The 22,731-nt window shown below is 43.8% G+C and overlaps 1 protein-coding gene across 1 annotated transcript in view; it reads right to left on the bottom strand.

The window, feature by feature from the left end:
• Window positions 1–22,731, bottom strand: part of ASCC1 (activating signal cointegrator 1 complex subunit 1) — a 76,131-nt gene that overhangs the window by 16,885 nt on the left and 36,515 nt on the right. The window contains exons 8-9 of the mRNA XM_049789189.1: window positions 15,044–15,168; window positions 13,870–13,955 (exon numbers count right to left, since the gene is read on the bottom strand). Coding sequence (XP_049645146.1) covers window positions 13,870–13,955; window positions 15,044–15,168 — 211 coding nt within the window. The remainder of the gene's footprint in view (window positions 1–13,869; window positions 13,956–15,043; window positions 15,169–22,731) is intronic.

Genomic DNA, 22,731 nt, shown 5'->3' with positions numbered 1-22,731 from the left:
AAAATCAATCCTTTATCCTGACTCCATCCTAGTTCAAAACCTCAGGGCCTATCTATCTTCTGCTTTTAGAACCCTAAAAAAGGACATGTTTGCACCACCTGAAGATTATTTCCTGCTATATTTTCTCCTCCTATTTTCTGTCAGAAATTTTCTTGACTTTATCTTTTAATCCCTAATTGAATATGTATGCCCATGTAATTTTCATGGAATTTTTTCTCTGGCTGATCTTTCTCATAATACATTCATTTCCTTCTTCAGAAAGAAGAAAGAGGCTGGCCTTCTTTGCATGATTCCTGAGAATAATGTGGCTTCCTCTGATATTAAAAATAAAAGCTATTACAAAATATTAATATATCCAAGCAAAGTAGTTTTAATAAAGGTCAAGAAGAGTGTAAGTAAAATAAATAGCTTAGGGAAGAAGGGACATTTGCCTAGTGATTTTACTTAAACAAGATTAAGCCTTCTAGCCACAGGACTATCAGGTAGTAAAAATGACACCATAACTCCAGTGGAACTGAGATAACAACCTTATTGTATATTCAGCCATTGTTATTTATCCTAGTATAATAGTGTGAGGAAATATTTAATGATAAACTTTCAAAGCAAGGTTTTCTGAAAAAGTCATCTTTGGGGGGAATTCTAAATAAGAGTTATCTAAGAAATAATTTCAAGAATAATACATAATGTAGCTGGGCATTAAGTTAGATAGTAAAAAAAAACACACACACAAACCTATTCTTTCCTTTCCGTTTCTTTATTGCAGGACAGAGATCAAACACAGACCCTTGCAGAGGCAAAGTTATGACGCTGTATGCCTGAATCCACAATTTTCCTAGCTTAGAAATGATTCTTTCTAAATACCCATCTTCTTGGGACCAGAAAGATAATTATTTACAGTGGGCAGGGAGCTTGCCTTGCACACAGTCAAGCAGCAGGGCTCAATAACTGGCAACCAATATGGTGCCTTGAGGCTGCCAGGAGTGATCCCTGAGTGCAGAGCAGGAATTATGATTCCTGAGCAATGTCTGGCGTGACCACCAAACAAAATTAACAGATACTGATCTTCTCTAGTCGAGGGTTCTAAGAGATACCAGGCATCTCTTTAAACATTTATTCCTCTTCCTTCCCTCCCTACTACAGTAGGCAACAGATCACAGGCACTTTGCTAGGCCCAGAGTGTCTCTCTCTCTCTCCTCTTTCTTCTCTCTCTCTCCTCTCTCTCTCTCCTCTCTCTCCTCTCTCTCTCCTCTCTCTCTCCTCTCTCTCTCTCCTCTCTCCTCTTCTCTTCTCTTCTCTTCTCTTCTCTCTCTCTCTCCTCTCTCTCTCTCTCCTCTCTCTCTCTCTCCTCTCTCTCTCTCTCTCTCTCTCCTCTCTCTTTCTCTCTCTCTCTCTCTCTCTCTCTCTCTCTCTCTCTCTCTCTCTCTCTCTCTCTCTCTCTCTCTCTCTCTCTCTCTCTCTCTCCTCTCTCTCTCTCTCTCTCTCTCTCTCTCTCTCTCTCTCTCTCTCTCTCTCTCTCTCTCTCTCTCTCTCTCTCTCTCTCTCTCTCTCTCTCTCTCTCTCTCCACTAAGCTAACCACCCCCACTCCCACCTCTCCACCTGCCTTCTTTAACAAGGTACTTGAGACTCCACTTTCCTAGAAAGAATGACAATAAAGTCATCTCTTCAAAGTACTAAACCCTCAAAACCAGGTCCTTCACTAACATTATCTAAAGAGAACTGAGGAGCCAGAGCACAGCAAGTAGGGCATTTGCCTAGAAGATAATGCACATTCCAAATGCCTCGTCATCCCTTCTTCTCCACCCCAATCCTGGCAGAATCAATTTCTGAGAGCAGAGCCAGGAGTAAACTCTGAGTGCCACTGGGTGTGGCCCCAAAACTTAAAACAAATTGGCTAATTAATTAATTAATTAAGAGAACTTAATTGTGCCTTTGTTACCTTAAGACAAATAAAAACTGGCCAGGGAAAGTCCTGGGAGCCAGGCTTGACTTTTTGTTTTTGCTTTTATTTATTTATTTATTTATTTATTTATTTATTTATTTATTTATTGTTTTTTGGGCCACACCCGTTTGACGTTCAGAAATTGCCCCTGGCTTGGGGGGACCATATGGGACGCCGGGGGATCGAACCTCGGTCCGTCCTACGCTAGCACTTGCAAGGCAGACACCTTACCTCTAGCGCCACCTTCCCGGCCCCGGCTTTTATTTTTGTTTTGCGGCCACACCTGGCAGTACTCTTGGGAGTTAGTCCTGGCTCTGTGCTCAGAAATCACTCTTGGTAGGCTCAGGGGACCATATGAGATGCCGGGAATTGAACTGAGGTCTGTCCTGGGTCGTCTGCATGCAAGGCAAACACCCTACTGTGCTATCGCTTCAGTCCCCAGGCTTGACTTTTTTTTTTTTTTTTTTTTTGGTTTTTGGGCCACACCCGGTAACGCTCAGGGGTTACTCCTGGCTATGTGCTCAGAAGTTGCTCCTGGCTTGGGGGACCATATGGGACACCGGGGGATCGAACCGCGGTCCGTCCAAGGCTAGCGCAGGCAAGGCAGGCACCTTACCTCCAGCGCCACCGCCCGGCCCCCCAGGCTTGACTTTATGGCCATTAATAGCTACTATGTTCAATGTTTTGTTTGTTTGTTTGTGTTTGGGCCACAACTGGCTGCACTCAAAAATTACTCCTGGCGGCCTCAGGGAACCGTGGTCTGGGGATCAACATGGGTTAGCTATGTACAAGGCAAAATGTCCTCCCCACAGTGCTATTGCTCTGGTCCCTACGCTGTCCAGTTTAGGTGATTATTTGATAAACAAGTACAAATACATTTGTGCACTTTTTAATGTGCAAATAAGTATGAGTCTTGTTTTATTTTTTGTTTGTTTGTTTGTTTTGGATCACACCTAGTGATGTTCAGGACTTACTCCTGACTCTGCACTCAGGGATTACTTCTGGCAGAGCTCATGACCATATGGGATGCCAGGCAAGTACTCCACTTGAGCCCCAAAATAATGTATTTTAAAAGTTTTCTTTAGGGGCCAGAGAGATAGCATGGAAGTAAGGCATTTGCCTTGCACGCAAAAGGTCGGTGGTTTGAATCCCAGCATCCCATATGGTCTCCTGAGCCTGCCAGGAGCGATTTCTGGGCATAGAACCAGGAGTAACCCCTGAGTGCTGCTGGTGTGACCAAAAAAAAAAAAAAAGTTTTCTTTATAGATACTTGTCTAAGTAAAGTGAATTATTTAAGATCTACTTAAGTTTATTTATTCTGGGGCTGGAGCGTGGCTCAAGTGTTAGGGTATTTGCCTTGCATGTGATCCCCTGGTGTCCCATATGGTCCCCCAAGCTAGGAGCGATTTCTGAGTGCATAGTCAGGAGTAACCCCTGAGCATCACCAGGTGTGGCCCCAAAACAAAGCAAAAAATAAATTTATTCTAATTGTCTTTTTTAAAGACTTTAAGGGAAATAGATGGAATAAAAGTAAAAATTAAAAAGAATAATAAAAATAAAAATAGTGCCGGAAAGATAGCACAGTGGTAGGACATTTGCCTTGTATGCAGCCGACCCTGGATGGACCTGGGTTTGATCCCTTGCTAGCGATTTCTGAGTGCAGAGCCAGGTATAAACCCTGAGTGCCACTGGGTGTGACCCCAAAATAAACAAACAAACAAACAAACAAAAGAATCACATTTAATCACTTAGGAGATAGTTCCCAAGCAAGGGACTTACTTGCCTTGCATATGATGATCCCACTGATCCCAGGCACCACATATGATTTCCAAGAAATGCCAGGAGTGACCCCTGAGCAGAGTGAAAAGTGAGCCCATCCAACATCCCAGTGTGGCCTATACGCCCCTCCTAAAAATAACTGAACATAATACCACCAGTTCCCACTTTCCCTAGTAAAGGTCCATTTCCCTAGTAAAGTCTTCCACATGCTGTGATCCCACCTGGGGAAAGCAGGCCTGCAGCTGAGGTTGCCTCAAGAAATAATCCAGGGCCCGGAGAGATAGCATAGCGGCGTTTGCCTTGCAAGCAGCCAATCCAGGACCAAAGGTGGTTGGTTCGAATCCCAGTGTCCCATATGGTCCCCCGTGCCTACCAGGAGCTATTTCTGAGCAGACAGCCAGGAGTAACCCCTGAGCATCGCCAGGTGTGGCCCGAAAACAAAAAAAAAGAAAGAAAGAAAGAATCCAGGCCGGAGAGATAGCATGGAGGTAAGGCATTTGCCTTGCATGCAGAAGGTCAGTGGTTCGAATCCCGGCATCCCATATGGTCCCTTGAGCCTGCCAGGAGCGAATTCTGAGCCAGGAGTAATCCCTGAGCACTGCCAGGTGTGACCCAAAAACAAAAACAAAAAAAAAAAAAAAAGAGAGAGAGAAAGAATCCCAACCAGGCTAAGAGGGTAAATCATGTATGGTCAGGTAGCTTTCTGTCTCGTGGAGCCAGAGAGAGAGCTGCCAGCCAGAACTGTTTATTTTATTGAGTACAGAGACCACCACCTCCTTCTGTCCTTACTCCCAGGTAGGGAAGTAAGGAAAAAAGGCCTATCCTGAGCCAATCCTGCCCAGGTATGCTTGAGACATGTAAAACAAGATGATAAATAGAAAAAAAAAAAATCTCTGTTTTGGGTGAAATCAAGTTGTAAACAAACAGATACAAAGAAACCAGGGCTGATCTTTGTTTTGAGTGAAACCAAGTTATAAATTGTGAACCAACAATCCATGCCTATAAAATGGAAAATACACAAACGCTTCTCTTTATTTCACTTATATTGGGGAGGAATCTTTGAAATGTTTATCACCCCTTTTCAGAAAAAAAAATCACTCCGAGCTCCCCTGACAATCTCCCTTTAAACAAACCTTTAAACAATCAAGTAGAGCATGCCCAATTGCACCAAGACCACTACTAGCCCTGGTATCATTCCAGTGGCCCCAACAGGTGGCACTGTCCAATCTGGAAAACACTGGCTCAAGAAATGACCTAAAGGGGGCTGGACAATTGGGGAGGGAACATTGGCCTTGCACATGGCCAACCCAGGTTCTGAGTGAAGCCAGGAGTTAAATTCTGAGCCTCACAGGTTGTGACCCCAACAAAAGAAACCAAAGAAATGGAGTCTGGTAGAACAGTGTCAACGGCACCAGCCAACAGCCACGTGTTCCAATTCCAGTGTCTGCCCTGCAATGTGCAGACTGCTGTCTGGATCCCTGGCACTGGGCAATTTTGGTACCACAAAAGGGTGTGTGATCCCTTAGTGAGCCCTGCAGCAGTCCCTAGTGAGCCCCACAATCCTAACTTGTGAGACTCAACTAAGTGTGAGGCCAGAAAGCGCAGCTAAAGATGTACAAGATCGAACAGGCACAAGTGAGACTCCAGATGTACAGATACTGAAGGGAGCACAGTTCCATGCAGGAATCCGTGCTGGCCCCGGCAGGATGAGATCCTCAGAAAAGGCTAGGAAGAGCCCCCAAGTGCAATGTATGAGTCCTCTTCCACACTCCTTGCCTGGCATGGCCTAAAAACCAACCCCAATCCCCCCAAATAGAAACTCTGTTCTGGATAAGTTACAGCATGCTATACCTCTGCTTAATCTGCTGAGAACCATATCTGGGAATATTTAATATTTAATACTGATTCAGTTGCTGAAAGCCATTTCCTAAGGCCCTCCAACCAGGCTGCCCTCAAGACACTTCTCTCTTTCCAGGGCCGGCGGGCAAGGAAATGGCCGTTCCCTCACTGCTGGCCTTTACTCTGATACCAGTTCTCTGATGGCAAGTTGGCCATTGCCTCGTAGAGGAACAAACAACTCAGTTTCTATCATTGCAATCAGAGGTGCAAAGTCTCTGAACCCCACAAACTCAGCCCAAGCTTGCTTCATGCATTCAGATGCTTATCAGAGCTGCCAATTCTCTAGAAAACAGCATCGATGCTCTATGGGGGGCTGGAGATGCTCAGAGCACCTGAGCACAGGCGCTATATGGGGAGCGGGGTGTCTATGCTCCCAGCACCCTCCCATTCCCCTTTCCTGACCCCTCTCCTCAGCATTGTCCAAAAACAAGAACAAAGTCTCCCTTCCCCCCCCCCAAAAAAAAAACAATGCAGCAGTGTAACTAACTCTGCCTAGTCCTTTCAGAATTGAGAAATACAGGTTGATTCTTTAGTTGTCTGCTCCTTTGTCAGTGTCCTTCTAAGGATAATAGAGAATACAATCACTTTAGCTAGGAATAGCCAGATATTAGTCTTTATAACTCTCAAAAGAACCATATGAAAAAAAAATGTGGTTTTCACTTCCAAAAGTCATTAGAGAATTTTTCCCCCCTCTTCTTATTAAGGAGCTCAGAACACATAATATTATACTGAGCCAAAAGGAGCAATTCTCTTCATGGAGCAGAATAGCAATTGGTTGTTACTCATTAAATTCTTTTTTTTTGGGGGGGGGGGGCGGCAAGGTGGTGCTAGAGGTAAGGAAGGGTGTGATCCGAAAAAAATTATTTTTTTTTCCTGGATTTTTCCCCCCAGCCGCCCCCCCCTTTTTTTTCTGGATCAAAAAAAAATTTTTTTTTATTTTGTTTTTTTGGGGCCACAGCCAGTGACGCTCAGGGGTTACTCCTGGCTATGTGCTCAAAAATTGCTCCTGGCTTGGGGGACCATATGGGACGCCGAGGAATAGAACCGCAATCTCTCCTAGGCTAGCGCCTTACTACTCTGCGCCACCATGCCGGCCCCTATTTATTTATTGACTAATTGATTGGTTGGTTGTTGGATCACACTCAGCGGTGCTCAGGAGTTACTCCTGGCTCTACACTTTGAAATCGCTCTTGGCAGGCTCCAGGGACCATATGGGATGCTGGGATTCGAACCACTGTCCTTTTGCATGCAAGGCAAACACCTTGCCTCCGTGCTATCTCTCCAGCCCCAGTTCTTTAAATTCTTTTTTTGTTTGTTTGTTTTTGTTTTTTTTGTTTTGTCTTGTTTTGGGGCCACACCCAACGATGCTCAGGGGTGACTCCTGGCTGTCTGCTCAGAAATAGCTCCTGGCAGGCACGGGGGACCATATGGGACACCGGGATTCGAACCAACCACCTTTGGTCCTGGATCGGCTGCTTGCAAGGCAAACACCGCTGTGCTATCTCTCCGGGCCCAGCTCTTTAAATTCTTACAGCAGTGAGCAATGACTTGCTTTTTCATTTGATTTCCCTCTGAAGAGTAGATGAAGCTGATTCCCCCCCCCCCCCATACCAGTATTCCTAACTTCTGACCTGCAGAGCTGTTAATATGCTGAATGCATATGATAGGCTCCTAACCAGCCAATGCAGCTGACCTTTCTGTGTATCTAAGTCGATTTCTATCTTATTAGGGAGATGGATTTCCACCTCCCACAAAACATTATTTTATCTGGTTTAAAAAAAAAAAAGGGCTCTCCTTCCTGGGAGCCGGGAGTCAGGCAGGAGGAGGTTTGGCAGGCCCACGCCATGCCGGAGGCCTGCTTGGCCAGGCCTAGGGGGGGTGCGGGATTTGGGTAACCCCAGCACCCCTCTGCCACCTTGCTCCAGATCTCCAGGGCTTCCCCGGGCCACACCCCTGGGCAAGCCGGTGAGTTGGGTCCCTTGGTGGAGCTTGAAGGACCCTAGGCCTTCCCCCACTATCCATGCGGCTCCTTAGGGAGGGTCTGGGTGGGGCTCTGAACTTCTGTTCTCCCAGCTTCTTGAAGGATCTCTCCTTCCTGGGAGCCGGGAGTCTAGCAGGAGGAGGTTTGGCTGGCACTGGTAATCTCTGTCCAGTCTACATTTTCAAAATCGCGCGGGGGCTATTGCCCCCGCGCGCACAAGAAACATTAATAGTACTCTCACAAGAAACATTAATAGTACTCACTATCATTGAATTATGTTTTTATGTATGCAGAATGTCCATTTTGTACTCTGCCCTTTTGCATACCCCTTCATAAGTTCATATTTCTCTTTAACTTCTTTAACTCCTATCATCATTACTCCTTTTTTACCCTTTCTAACTTAAGTACTCTTGAGTCCTAATTCACAGACCAAAGTGGTGCCCTAGAGTTAACACCCACACAACTATTTTAAAAGGCATAAAAAGGACACATATCTTTTCAACATTTTATGGGTGTTTTCTTTGACGGCTATAACTTTTGCTAAATACTTTCTTATACAGTGATGATCCCCCCCCATTTTTTTTTTTATCTTCTCTTTGTGAACTGCTCAATATGGAATTTGGTGTGAAAGAATCCCTCAGTTTAATACTTATGTTTGAACCAAGTCATGGGTCTTGTTGGAAATGTTCTTATGCCCCCATATATCTGATAGCACCACGTGGCTTTATATCTTGTTTGCGTAGGCACACTGACATGGGAAAATACTATACATACCAATAAGTTCTTATCTAATAGAAATGGGAACACACAAATCTTGTAGTACAATGAGACCTTACACCCTGAACATTGACATAAAGACCTGGCACAGGCCTCAGAAGAATGGGCATTCTCCATTTACCCCTTGATCTACAGAAGACATTTACAAAACATCCAAGGTTGTATATAACATCACCCGGAGGCATTCCTGTACCAGGGACGACCCTACAGCTGCTCTGACATCGATCTACTCAAAAGAGACATCCCTTAACACTGAGAAGACAACAAGAACAATGATCTGTTTACTGGACAGGGCTTGCTGTATTGCCCCTTTATGGTGAGGTTTGTCTATAACATCACCTGGAAGCAATCCTCTACCACGGAAGACCCTACCACTGCTCAGACATCGTCCTGCTCAAAAGAGACTTCCTTTAACACTGAGAAGACTTAACAACAACAACAACCTGCTTATAGGACAGGGCTTCCTGCATTCCCCTTTCATGGTGAGGTGAAACGAGAAGGCACTCCTCATCATGACTTCAATGTAGGACATGCAGATTCCAGAATCTTTAATACAGAAACATGAGACCAACAACAGAGACTGTGTGATAAGTGTGTTGGCGCTACGGACAATGTCTTGGAGCGAACGATAACTTTCCTGAGGCCTAGAGCTGGTCTTATGCCAGGAAACTTCAGGGGTAGGATCTCTTTGTATTTAGGCCAAGGCTATTCCTTTCCATGCCTCTCATATTTTGGTGGGCCTATGCAAACAACAATTGCCACTCTAACACCGTTTTTACTGTGCTCCTTTGACTCTAATCCTTAAAACACACCCACTTAAAATTTGAGGTTAACTTAAGCTAATATGCATGTACATGGAAATGTAAAAAACACTATGCCTCTAATGTTTAAGGAGTTACGTAAGTTTGATGGCTTTAGATTGCCTTGTGTGCTGTTAAGAAATATTATAATGTGCTACAATCTGGGGACTTGAGGGAAAAAGTAATTGCACATGGATTCTGTTTTATTTATCTTAACTTTCTTTGGTGAAAATTCAAAGTTAAGATATCAGCAAGGGGACTTCTTCTGATAATTATGTTATGGGTGATTGTCCTTCCACTGTAACTTTACCTTATCCTCTTTCTTTGCATCTTTTGTTCTCATAATTCATAATAAAAAATTATAAAAAAAAAAAAAAAAAAAAGGAGGGGCCAGAGCAGTGGCTCGAGCGATAAAACGTCTGCCTTGCTCACGCTAGCCTAGGATGAACTGGACCACAGTTCGATCCCCTGGCATCCCATATGGATCTGTCCCCCAAGTCAGGAGACAGTGTCCACCAGGTGTGACCCAAAATCCAAAAAAAAAAAAAAAAAAAAAAAGTAAAGACAGCTATGTAATATAATGGCTTTCTTATTTTTTATTTATTTCTTTCCAAAGGGTTTTGGAGCCTTGGGGCTTTTAGGTAATTAAGAAATATGTTCATTCACGGTGTTTCCAAAAAGAAGCCACTTCAGAAATATAGTTCTTACCTCTCTTGTGTTGGGAAGCCCTCATTGGATGCTGTATATAACCTTGACTCTCAAACAGGGGTGAAAGAGTGGCCTTTCTGGGATTAATGACTAGGGAGTGAAACACTGGAAATGATGCTGACAGACACTTTCTTAATAACTATCTATGTTCAAAGACTCTTGACTCATGCAGTCAGAACTTAACCCTTCCTTCTGTATTACAGAACCTGTCTTCTCAGAGACAGGAAATTAATGATGGTTTTCAGAGCTCATGGTCTGACAAATATGAGGATTTCTGTTGGTATCAGTATTATATAACACACAAAAGTCTAATTTTATTTTTCCCCCTTTTTTGGGGGCCACATCCTGAGTAAGCTCAGGGCTTACTCCTGGCTCTGCACTCAGGGATCACTTTCTGTGGGGATGTATGGGATGCCAGAGACTGAACTGAGGCTGGCCCCATGCAAGGAAAATAAATGCCTTATTCACTGTACTATATCACTTGGGCCCCAAAAGTTGAATTCTTTTTTATTTTATTTTTATTTTTAGCTATGCCTGGCAGTACGCAAGAATTACTCCTGGCTCTGAGCTCAGGAATCATTCCTGAAGCGCCCCCATATTGTGGGACGATATGGGATGCCGAGGAGCAAGCCCAAGTCAACTGCATCAAGGCAAATGCCCTATCCACTGTACTATCTCTCAGGCTCAAAAGTTAGATTTTTTTTTTCCAGTTTTGAGTCCCCCAGGTCCCCCAAAATTATTTGGTTTTTAAGCCACACCCGGCAGCACCCAGGGTGCTGGCTGCACTCAGATATAATTTCGCAGGCTGCAGGGATGATATGGGAAGCAAGGGATTAAACCAGTTCAAGGTAAACACCTAACCATTGTGCTATCTCTCCAGCACCCCATAAGTCAAATTCTTAATTATCTACCATGTGAGACTAACTGGCCCACCTCCTGTCCCATCATTTAATCTGACATGATCATACTTCCAATAGGTAAGTCCAATTTCATGATTTCTTCCTAAACACTGAATCTCTCCAAGGGATATAGCAGAAAGAATTTGTGAAATATGAATCTTTTTTTTCTGATTCATACAAACCACAATGGGTCCTGAGCTGCTGAATCGTGCGGAGACCTGGGTTCAAATCACAGTCACCAAGTTCCTAGCTAGGTGTGGTTCCAAACTGTTCAGGCACAAATCAGTAAGGGAGGTACAGCTGTAGATGCCTTTGTCAACACTAGGGGGAGCTACAACCATGTCAACACTGGGATGATTGGGCTGATTTCAAGGGCAAAACATCTTTATTTTATTTTTGTTTTGGGGCCACACCCAGTGATGCTCAGTAATCATTCCTTGTGGTGCTCCAGGGACTATATGATATGCCAGAAATCAAACCTGGTTGGCTGTGTGCAAGGCAAGCGTCCTCTCCACTATACTATCACCGTGGCCTGGAGCCAAAGCATCTTGCCATGGAAAAGTCGATTCCCCAGAGAGAAATGAAAGATTGTTTATACAGCCAGCCCACAGGCTCTCTGCCATGATACCTTCCTGCAAGAACAATTCACATATGACTTGCTTATATATACCTTTTCGATCTGAATCCAAAAAGAACCTTCAAACTGGGGGCAAGAGTGATAGTACATTGGGGCTGGGCGGTGGCGCTAAAGGTAAGGTGCCTGCCTTGCCTGCGCTAGCCTTGGACGGACCACGGTTCGATCCCCCGGTGTCCCATATGGTCCCCCAAGCCAGGAGCAACATCTGAGCGCATAGCCAGGAGTAACTCCTGAGCGTTACTGGGTGTGGCCCAAAAACCAAAAAAAAAAAAAAAAGAGTGAGAGTACAGGGGCCGGGAAGGTGGCACTAGAGGTAAGGTGTCTGCCTTGCAAGTGCTAGCATAGGATGGACAGTGGTTCGATCCCCCGGCATCCCATATGGTTCCCCCCAAGCCAGGGGCGATTTCTGAGCACATAGCCAGGAGTAACCCCTGAGTGTCAAATGGGTGTGCCCCCCCCCAAAAAAAAAAAAAAAAAAAGAGTGAGAGTACAGAGGGGAGGGCATTTTTCTTGTACACAGCCAACCCCAGTTTCATCCCCAGCATCTCATATGGTCCTGAGCTTGCCAGAAGGGATCCTGAGTACCACAGAAAAGTTCAAGGTCATGTTTAACTTAAAACTGAATCTGAAATAAAATTTTAAAATTTTCAAAAAAAAATTTTTTTTTTTTTCAAAAAAAAATGACTGAGGGCCCGGAGAGATAGCACAGCGGTGTTTGCCTGGCAAGCAGTAGATCCAGGACCTAAGGTGGTTGGTTCAAATCTTGGTGTCCCATATGGTCCCCCGTGCCTGCCAGGAGCTATTTCTGAGCAAATAGCCAGGAGTAACCCCTGACACCGCTGGGTGTGGCCCAATAAACCAAAAAAAAAAAAAAAAAAGACTGAATCTGAAGTTACTATAGATACACATCTTGAAAATAGGTAAGCTGGGGGCCGGGCGGTGGCGCTAGAGGTAAGGTGCCTGCCTTGCCTGCGCTAGCCTAGGACGGACCGCGGTTCGATCCCCCGGCGTCCCATATGGTCCCCCAAGCCAGGAGCGACTTCTGAGCGCATAGCCAGGAGTAACCCCTGAGCGTCAAATGGGTGTGGCCCAAAAACCAAAAAAAAAAAAAGAAAATAGGTAAGCTGGGCTGGAGAGATAGCATGGAGGTAAGGCGTTTGCCTTTCATGCAGAAGGTCATCGGTTCGAATACACACACACACACACACACACACAAGAAAATGTGTAAGCTAAACTAAATTTTTTTTTTGGGGGGGGGGGCCACACACAGCCGGTGATGTTCAGGGATTACTCCTGGCTTTGTGCTTAGAAATTGCTCCTGGTTCAGGGTCCTATATGGAATGCCAGAGATAGAAACCAAGTCCATCCTGGGTCAGCCACATGTAAGGTAAACGGCCTACTGCTGTGCTATCACTCCGACCCCGTGTAAACTAAATTCTTAACAAAAAGTGAAATGAAGAATCACAAATTCCTCTTTACTCAGAGGCATATGAACCCAATACAGAGGCCCCAGATTGGAAATATTATAGAATCTGGCCTGTAGGAGAAAGTAAAACACAATCTGAAAAGTCCCTTGTATTTCAATTTCACAGATTAATACTCCAAAAACAAGTCTTTCCATATTTATGAGGACATGGACTATTGATGAGTTTTAATAGACTATAAAGCAGTGAACAGATGGGTAAAGAGAAAAATCAATGAGAACAAGAAAATAAGTTCTGGGGCTGGTGAGGTGACGCTAGAGGTAAGTTGTCTGCTTTGCAAGCGCTAGCCAAGGAAGGACCTCGGTTCCCATGGGTCCCATATGGCCCCCCCAAGCCAGGGGCAATTTCTGAGCGCTTAGCCAGGAGTAACCCCTGAGCATCAAACAGGTGTGCCCCCCCAAAAAAAAAAAAGAAAAAAGAAAAAAGAAAATAAGTTCTTCACATAAAAATTGCCAAGTTAGGGGCCGGAGAGATAGCATGGAGGTAAGGCATTTGCCTTTCATGCAGGAGGTCATCGGTTCGAATCCCGGTGCCCCATATGGTCCCCTGTGCCTGCCAGGAGCAATTTCTAAGCCTGGAGCCAGGAATAACCCCTGAGCACTGCCGGGTGTGACCCAAAAACCACACAAAAAAAAAAAAAAATTGCCAAGTTAGTCTTCCAGAGGTAAAATACTAAGAAAAACTCCCCTGGTTATATTAACTCATACTTATGCATCTAAGCAGTTTTCTCGGGTCAATTGCAAAATGATATCATAGCTTTAAATGAATTGAAGAGTTCTATTCTAGGATAGTAAAACAAATTTTCTTGTGTAAACAGAATTCCATGGAGGACCTTCACAGAAAGCATGAGAGGAAAAAAAATGCACAATTGCTATCCAAAGGAGAACTTTCTTTCCTCCTTTCTACAGACAGATGTCAACAACTTTCCAACTCACTTGGTTGGAAACTTTCCAACTCACACTGACCTTTAAAATGTTTCTGCCGTCAAACGATTCCCTCTCCTTGAAGATATATTTGCCATCCGCTGTGTAGGGGTTGTACCTGCCTTCAGCTGTAAATATTCCAAAGATAATGTTAGAAGAGAAGCTGGGTTATTTATTTGCTGTTTTTCTAGATTTCTACAGATCAACTTGCAGTTTCCATGATTACAGAAAGTGGCATACATTATATAGGAAAAACAACAGGCTGTGAGTCAAAAGACTCGACATCTACATACATCTCAGCTCTGCCACTGGTTCTTCAATCATGTATACTCCTTTGCCACTGCACAGTCATGGTGAAGTGGCTTCTCTTCTATGAAAATCCTGGTTCCCTTCTATGAGCTCCATCTTTCACTTACCAAGGCGGAGGGAAAAACCTCCCGGGACTCCCCACAGTCTAAGGACCTCAATATTTTGAAGCTGTGTGATTTGTTTGGGGCCATACCCAGAAGTGCTCAGGGTTTACTCCTGGCTCTGGGCTCAGGGATTACTCTCAGCAGTGCTTGGAGACCAACGATCTGTGGTGCTGGGGACGAAACTCAGTTTGACTAGGTGCCAGGCATCTGAGACTGACTTGTCATTTGGCCACTATTTACAAACCTAGAGGCGATATACCACCTAGGTATGATGGCATCTCACCCCACAAACAAACAAAAAAAGTTCAATTAGGGCCCGGAGAGATAGCACAGTGGCATTTGCCTTGCAAGCAGCCGATCCAGGACCAAAGGTGGTTGGTTCAAATCCCGGTGTCCCATATGGTCCTCCGTGCCTGCCAGGAGCTATTTCTGAGCAGACAGCCAGGAGTAACCCCTGAGCACTGCCGGGTGTGGCCCAAAAACCAAAAAAAAAAAAAAAAAAAAAAGTTCAATTAGGGCTGGAGAGATAGCACAGCTCTAGGGTGTTGGCCTTGCACGCAGGTAAGATGGTGGTTTGAATCCTGGCATTCCATATGGTCTCCCAAGTTTGCCAGGAGTAACCCCTGAGTGTTGCCTGGTGTGACCCAAAAAAACAAAACAAAACAAAAAATTTAAATTAATAAAAAAAAAACCCAGCCAAATCAAAAATGAACATGGGCCAGCAGATTCCTCAAACATTCATTTTGTGCTGACCACAGAAGATCACAGGCCTTTGTGATCCTGTATGACTCCAGGGGACTCACCGTTGGGGTCTCTCCTGAAGAGCGTATTCATGACTGTGGCATGAAGCTTCACACTGTTCCAATCTTTCACTATTAGTCCAGAGGCCTGAAAACGCTCCAGCACTCGGTCCACCAACTCCTGCAGCCTGGAGAGATGGAAGGAAGGTGGAGAGAAACCTGAGTGAAAGGCCAAATGCTGGTAGCACATGTACTCTGGGCCGATCACCAAACAAAGTTCTGCAGAAGACATGGAAAGGAAAAGGTTAACAGAGCATTTTCTGGGGGTATTTTGAGGGATGAGGGAGCTCTATGCCATAAAACACCTCTCTTGAGAATATGAGGGCATGAGTTTGGGCCCCAGGGCTGCCCACTTAATATGCCCTGTTACTTCTCAGGGTTCCTAACACTTGGCAACACACCAGTCACCAACCCCCAAATCACCTATTCCCAAAGTCTCCACGTGCCCACACTTTCTCTCCCTATGCCAATTCATCAATTGAATAGGTTCCACTGAAATCCTGATTTTCCATAAACTAGCCTAACCTCCCACCTGGCCTTATGAACCCTCCTCTCATACGCTGACCATATAAAGTTATGCTAAATATTATTTTATTTTATTTTATTTAGCATTATTAGGAATGGTTGGTCCCTTACAATTACAATTACATTACATTACAATTACAATTGTAATTGTAATTACAATTACATTACAATTTGGCCAACTCATTCCCTTTCTAGACTGCATGCTCCAGGGAAGTTTGTTATATCTGATGATATCTACCATAACACCAGTATATTTGGTTTATAGTAACAACTGGCTGGGATTGGGTTAACTAGAGGAGCTAATGAATTAAAAATTAAAATTTGAATGTTAAAAAAAAATACAAATCAATATGGTCTTGAACCATTTAAAAATTCGTAATGAGGGGCCGGGCGGTGGCGCTGGAGGTAAAGGTGCCTGCCTTGCCTGCGCTAGCCTAGGACGGACCGCGGTTCGATCCCCCGGGGTCCCATATGGTCCCCCAAGTAGCCAGGAGCAACTTCTGAGCGCATAGCCAGGAGTAACCCCTGAGCGTCACAGGGTGTGGCTCAAAAACAAAACAAAACAAAACAAAAAAAAATTCGTAATGAGGGGCTGGAGAGAGAGCATGGAGGTAAGACATTAGCCTTGCATGCAGAAGAATGGTGGTTTGAATCCTGGCATCCCATATGGTCCCCTGAGCCTGCCAGGAGCGATTTCTGAGCATAGAGCCAGGAGTAACCCCGTGACCCAAAAAACAAACAAATAAAAATCATAATGAACCTAGGGAAGGAAGAAACAACAGATGTGAGGGCATTGCTCCAATTAACTAATAAAACTATACTAGATAGAGTAACAAGGAGGACAAAGGAGCGGCTCTAGGTATGTAAGTAGTGGCCAAACCACAAGAACCCACAGAGTTAAGTGAAAAGGAAAGGAAACGGTAAAAAGTCTACTTCCAAAATTTTATTTTGATGGAATGAAAATGTTTTAGAAGGGGAAAGCAACATAGTCACACATTGCTATATGTAATAGCAAAAGTGATAAACAGGGCTTTTTTTTTTTTCTTTTAAACTGATAAGTCCTGAGGCTTTACAACAAATGATCATAACTATCTTACCAATGAGAAAGAGGAGACATGGAGAAATTCTGAAAATGAAGCACTGTCACATAATACAGAGCTGACTCAAAATTAGAGTCCTCGCTCTTAAGAGCTGTACTCTAAAAAAAAAATATAAAATAGGAGCCAGAATGATAGCACAGAGGGGAGGGTGCTTGCCTTGCATGCAGCCAATCTGGGTTCAATCTCCAGCTTCCCATAGGGTCACTAGAGCTGGCCAGGTGTGATACCTGAGTGCAGAGCTGGGAGTGACCCCTGAGCATCACTCTGAATTCCAAAGAACTCTGTGTAAGACACAGGACAGAGAGAGAGAGAGAGAGAGAGAGAGAGAGAGAGAGAGAGAGAGAGAGAGAGAGAGAGAGAGAGAGAGGAGAGAGAGGAGAGAGAGAGAGAGAGGAGAGAGAGAGAGAGAGAGAGAGAGAGAGAGAGAGAGAGAGAGAGAGAGAGAGAGAGAGAGAGAGAGAGAGCGCGCCAGAATCAGACGATATAAAGGAGAGACATCAGCCCAGAGTGACTTTCAAAATTCTGCCTCCAAGGACCTGGCTGTCCCGGCCTTTCTGATGCAGATGGGAAGAGAAGCAACTGAAGTTCTTTATTGTGCTGTTCAGAGGGGAGGGTGGACACATGGTTTGCTTTTTCATACAGACAACAGGACATCAAGTTGGACAAATCCAGTAGAAAGTGATAAAAACAAAATCCTCTGTCCCCCAGACATACAATCAATTAATCTTTTATAAAAGGGGCAAGTAACGCAAAATGGAGCAAGAAAAGCCTCTTCAACAAGTGGTACTGGAACAACTGGTCAGCCACATTTGAACTTGGAGCTCCATCTAACACTATGCACAAAGGTCAAATCCAAATAGATTAAAGACCTTGGTATCAGACCTGGAACCATACGGTATATAGAAGAATATGTAGGAAAAACATTCTGTGACATTAAGACCAAAGGCATTTTCAAGGAGGAAACACCACTGTCCAAACAAGTGGAAGTAGAGATAATATTAAGCTAAGAAGCTTCTAGACCTCAAAGGAAATAGTGACTGAAGATACAAAGGCCACCCACAAAATGGAAGAAACTATTCACCCAGTACTCATCATATAAGGGGCTAATATCTAAGGTATACAATGTACTGATAGAACTTAACCAGAAAAAACATCTAACTCCATCAAAAAATGGGGAGAAGAAATGAACAGACCATTTCTCAAAGAAGAACTACAAATGGTCAAAAGACACATCACAAAGAATAAAAACAGTAAGTGCTGGCAGAAATACGGGGAGAAAGGAATTCTCATTCACTGCTGGTGGGAATACCGTCTAGTCCAGTTTTTATGGAAAACAATATAGAGATTCCTCAAAAAACTAAAAATAAGAGCTCCCATATGATCCAGTTATACCACTACTAGGGATATACCCTAGGAACACAAAAGCAATACAAAAATGCCTTCTGCACACCTATATTCATTGCAGCACTATTTACTATAGTCAGAATCTAAAAATCATCCAGATGTTCAATAATAGATGAATGGCGAAAGAATCTGGTACATACACAATGGAATACTATGCAGCCATCAGAAAAAAATGAAGTCATGAAATTTTCCTATACATAGATGGACATGGAAACTATTTATGCTGATTGAAATAAGCCAGAGGCTCCAGGCCTTCCCTGGGTGCCAGCTCAGATGGCCAGAAGTGGGTTCAGGTGGACTCTTAGTGGTCCTCAGGCTTCCCCCCTCCTTCCGTACTTCAGGGGGGAGGTGCATGGGGAGGAGGGCAGGCAGACATCTGGCTTCCGGTTTCCTCTTTAATTCTGGAGACCATCTCTTGTCAGGTATAGGGTTTGGGGAGGCCCCATACCAGAGCCTTTCTCCCTAGCCTGAGGAGTGCTGGGAGGCTTGGCAGGCCCCCAGCCGTCCTTGTCTTTTTCCCCTGACTCCAGGCCTTCCCTGGGTACCAGCTCAGATGGCCAGAAGTGGGTTCAGGTGGACTTTTAGTGGTCCTCAGGCTTCCCCCCTCCCTCCGTACTTCAGGGGGGAGGTGCATGGGGAGGAGGGTGGGCAGACATTTGGCTTCTGGTTTCCTCCTTGATTCTGGAGACCAGCTCTTGCCAGGTATAGGGTTTTTCTCCCCTGGACTTCAGTCTTTTCCTGGGCGCCGGTCTAGGTGGACTCTATAGGGGTCAACAGGCTTTCCCCCTATCTCTCCCTACACTAATGTGAGGAGGGCAGGCTGTTCTAGCACTGGTTTATGTTGGGACAGTCAGCGGAAATTTTTTCTCCTTGTTTTCATATTGATAGTATTGTGTGCATATATTCTATATATTCATAATATCCATCTTGTATTGGGACCTTGATACTGCTCTACAAAGCTCATTTCTAATATTTTACTGCCTCAGTCCCAACCCTTACTTCCCCCCATCTTCCCATGTAGGTGCAGCTAATGACATGAAGCTCACCACATAGAGTGATAAGTGCAGTTAGAGAAATAACTACACTGAAAACTATCATAACAATGTGAATGAAGGAGGGAAAAAGAAAGCCTGTCTCGAGTACAGGTGTGGGTGGGGTGGGGAGTAGGTAGATCTGGGAAATTGGTGGTGGGAATCCTGTACTGGTGAAGGGGAGTGTTCTTTACATGACTGTAATCATACAACTACAATTATATTTGTAATCACGGTGTTTAAATAAAGATAATTAAAAAAAAAAGAAATAAGTCAGAGGGAGAGAGAGATAGACACAGAATAGTCTCACTCGGGGCCGGAGCAATGGCACAGCAGTAGGGCATTTTCCTTGCATGCGGCTAACCCAGGACAGACCACAGTTCGATCCTCTGACATCCAATATGGTCCCCCAAGCCAGGGGTGATTTCTGAGCACATAGCCAGGAGTAACCCCTGAGTGTCATTGGTGTAGCCCAAAGACTAAAATAAAGAAAAAAAAAAAAGAATAGTCTCTCTCATCTATAGAATTTAAGGAAAATAAAAGACATTATTGTAATAATATCCAGAGATAATAGAGATGAGAGCTGAAAGGATTGGCCCACCATATGAAGCTTACCACAAAAAGTGGTGAGTTCAGTTAGAGAAACAACTATACTGACAACTATCATGACAGTGGTATTGAGTGAGAGAAATAGAATGCTGGTCTCGAATACAGGCAAGGAGTAAAGGAAGAGGGAGATGGGGGGCATTGGTAATGGGAATGTTGCACTGGTGAAGTAGGGTGTTCCTTCTTTTATAACTGAAACCCAACTACAAACATGTCTATAATCATGGTGCTTAAAGATATTAATTAAAAAAGAAAGAAACAGAAGCCTTGAACTTAAGAGAAAAAGTGGCACAGAAGATAGAGAAATAGCAGACATGTGCAAACACAGCTGATAAAAGAAGACAGAAAGTGAAGCAAGGAAAGAGAAAAGGGAAGAACCTTAAGGGATTCTCTTCAATAAAGAGGCTGAGAAAGAAACAGTAAAGAGCTGGAGCAATAGCACAGCAGGCAGGGTACTTGCCTTCCATGCAGCCAGCACAGATTTGATCCCGGGCATCCTATACAGTCCCTCGAGCACACCAGGAAGGAACCTGAGCACAGAGCCAGGAATAACCCATGAGCACCACCCCTGGTATGACCCAAAACACAAACAAAGAAACAAACAAACAAACAAATAAAAGCAAAACACTGGGGCTGAAGAGATTGTACAGTGGGTAGGTTCTTTGCCTTGCAAACACCCAATTTGGGTTCGATTCCCAGCATCCCATATGGTCCCCTAAGCCTACCAGAAGTAATTTCTGAGTGCAAAATCAGGAGTAACCCCTGAGTATACCACTGGGTATAGCTTCCCCAAAAGAGAAAGAAAGAAAATGGCTTAATTTTTGTCCTGACAATCTGTGGGAACATGCACATAAAAATAAAATATATACAATGCACACAATTAACTCTGTAGTTAGCTGGTTTCATTATATATATGGATTTCCATGTGAATACCTACATTGTAATGAGTCTAACATTATTTATTTTATTTTATTTTATTTTATTTTATTTTATTTATTTATTTATTTATTTTTGTTTTGGGTTCATATCTGGCAGCACAGGGGTTACTGCTGGCTCTATGCTCCTGGCAGGCTTGGGGGGCCATATGGGATGCCGGGATTCGAACCACTGTCTTTCTGCATCTAAGGCAAACGCCTTACCGCTGTGCTATCTCTCTGGCCCCAACACGCCTTTTATTTTTTAATTAGCTAACATCATCAAATAATCATCAAGTTTTGGAATGTCCCTCTAAATCTCACAATTCAGTTTAATTCTGACCATGACTAAAATCAGCCTCCTGGTTACAGATCACAACCAAATAATGAATGCCTCATTTCCATTAGAGAAATGTTAGAGGTTCAGTTAAAGAGATAGAATCGGATAGGAAAAATCCAGAGACGAGAAACAGGAATATGAGAGGAAGAAAATGAAACAGATTTAAATGAATGTAGCGACTTCCCAGCTCTGTCTTTCTGGAAGATTTCTCGAGATTTTCTGTTTCATTTGAAGATGCAGAACACTGACGGTGCTGAAAGTGTTTAAAGGTCCACTCGCCTGATATGCAGTGAAGCACAGACAGGCTGAACAACGGCTCAAAGCCAGGACAAAGGGATCAGAATTCAAATTTCCTGGAGCCAGTTTGGCTCTGTTAGAGATCCTTGACTCACACCAAGACTGACTCGGTGGGTTGTTTGTTTGTTTGCTTGTTTTTCAGCCATACCTGGTGATGCTCAGGGCTTACTCCTGGCTTTACACTCAGGAATTACTCCTGGGATGTTAGGGGACCTCTATAGGTACCAGGATCGAGCCCAGGTTGGCTACACACAATGTAAGTGCCCTCCCTGCTGTACTGTTTATTGCTCTAGCCCATGACTCTTTGACTTAGTAAGTGCTTTACCCCACACCTAAATTAAGTCCTAACTGACACGTAATAGGTGTTCAATAAATAGTTTTTACAAGAATCCTTCGGTGACAAGCATTTAAGGGTGGGGCCGGAGAGATAGCATGAAGGTAGGGTGTTTGCCTTGCATGCAGAAGGACGGTGGTTTGAATCCTGGCATTTGATATGGTCCCCCAAGCCTGCAAGGAGCAATTTCTGGGTGTGGAGCCAGGAGTGGCCCCTGAGTGCTGCTAGGTGTGACCAAAACAACAACAACAACAAAAAGAAAGAAAGAAAATGTAAGGGTTCTTAAGTATAATCACTTATATAACTTAATGTAATATAACTTAATGTTAATCACTTATAATAACTTAATGTTATGGCTACTACAATCTCTCAGTTCTTAGATTTCCTGTTGTACACAGCTGACCCAGGTTCTATGCCTGGCCATCCCATATGGTACCACTGAGCACTGCCTGAGTACAGAGACAGAACAACCCCCGAGCATGACGAGGTGTAACTCCCTTCAAAAAAATAAGATAAATACACAGCTGAAATTAAAGCCTTTTTTTGCAGTATAGAATGAATGTTCTTAAGATTCCTTAAGAGTCCATCAGATCAAATTCATTTCTATGATAGCTACATGCTATTATTTACCCTTTCAGTACAATGACATTTGTATTGACATTGCAAATATAATACCAGGCATTTGTATACTGAGTGCTGTACTAGGTATAAATTAAGGCAGCAGCTTCAAAATGCATGTATGACAATTTGAGGTATAGCCATTCTCACACATTTCCAATTTTTCAAAGGGATCGGGTGAGTGATGGCTTGGGAGAGTCTTCAAAGGAGGGAGCCCATGATTTACATACAGAAGAGTCAATCTTTGGCACTACCTGGTCCTTCAAACACTGCCAGCAGCAACCCCTGTATACCACATGTGGTCCAAAAACCAAATAAAATATAAAGCCAAAGTCATTGACCTTGTTATCCTGAAGCAGTAAATAATGATCACACACATGAAAACCTCCACCATCAGTTTAAGAGATACATATTTTGTAATATTCCTGGGATAAAAACTGACAATACATATATTGTACCTTTATCAAGTTAGGCAGTTTCCTGGAAGTTAAATACTTGCAAGGTTAGCTGAGTTGCAAGCTG

This window comes from Suncus etruscus, chromosome 15 (assembly GCF_024139225.1).
Source record: "Suncus etruscus isolate mSunEtr1 chromosome 15, mSunEtr1.pri.cur, whole genome shotgun sequence".
Taxonomy (NCBI): Eukaryota; Metazoa; Chordata; class Mammalia; order Eulipotyphla; family Soricidae; genus Suncus; species Suncus etruscus.
The sequence above is the reverse complement of the archived record's forward strand: the minus strand, read 5'-3'. Positions and strand labels throughout refer to the sequence as shown.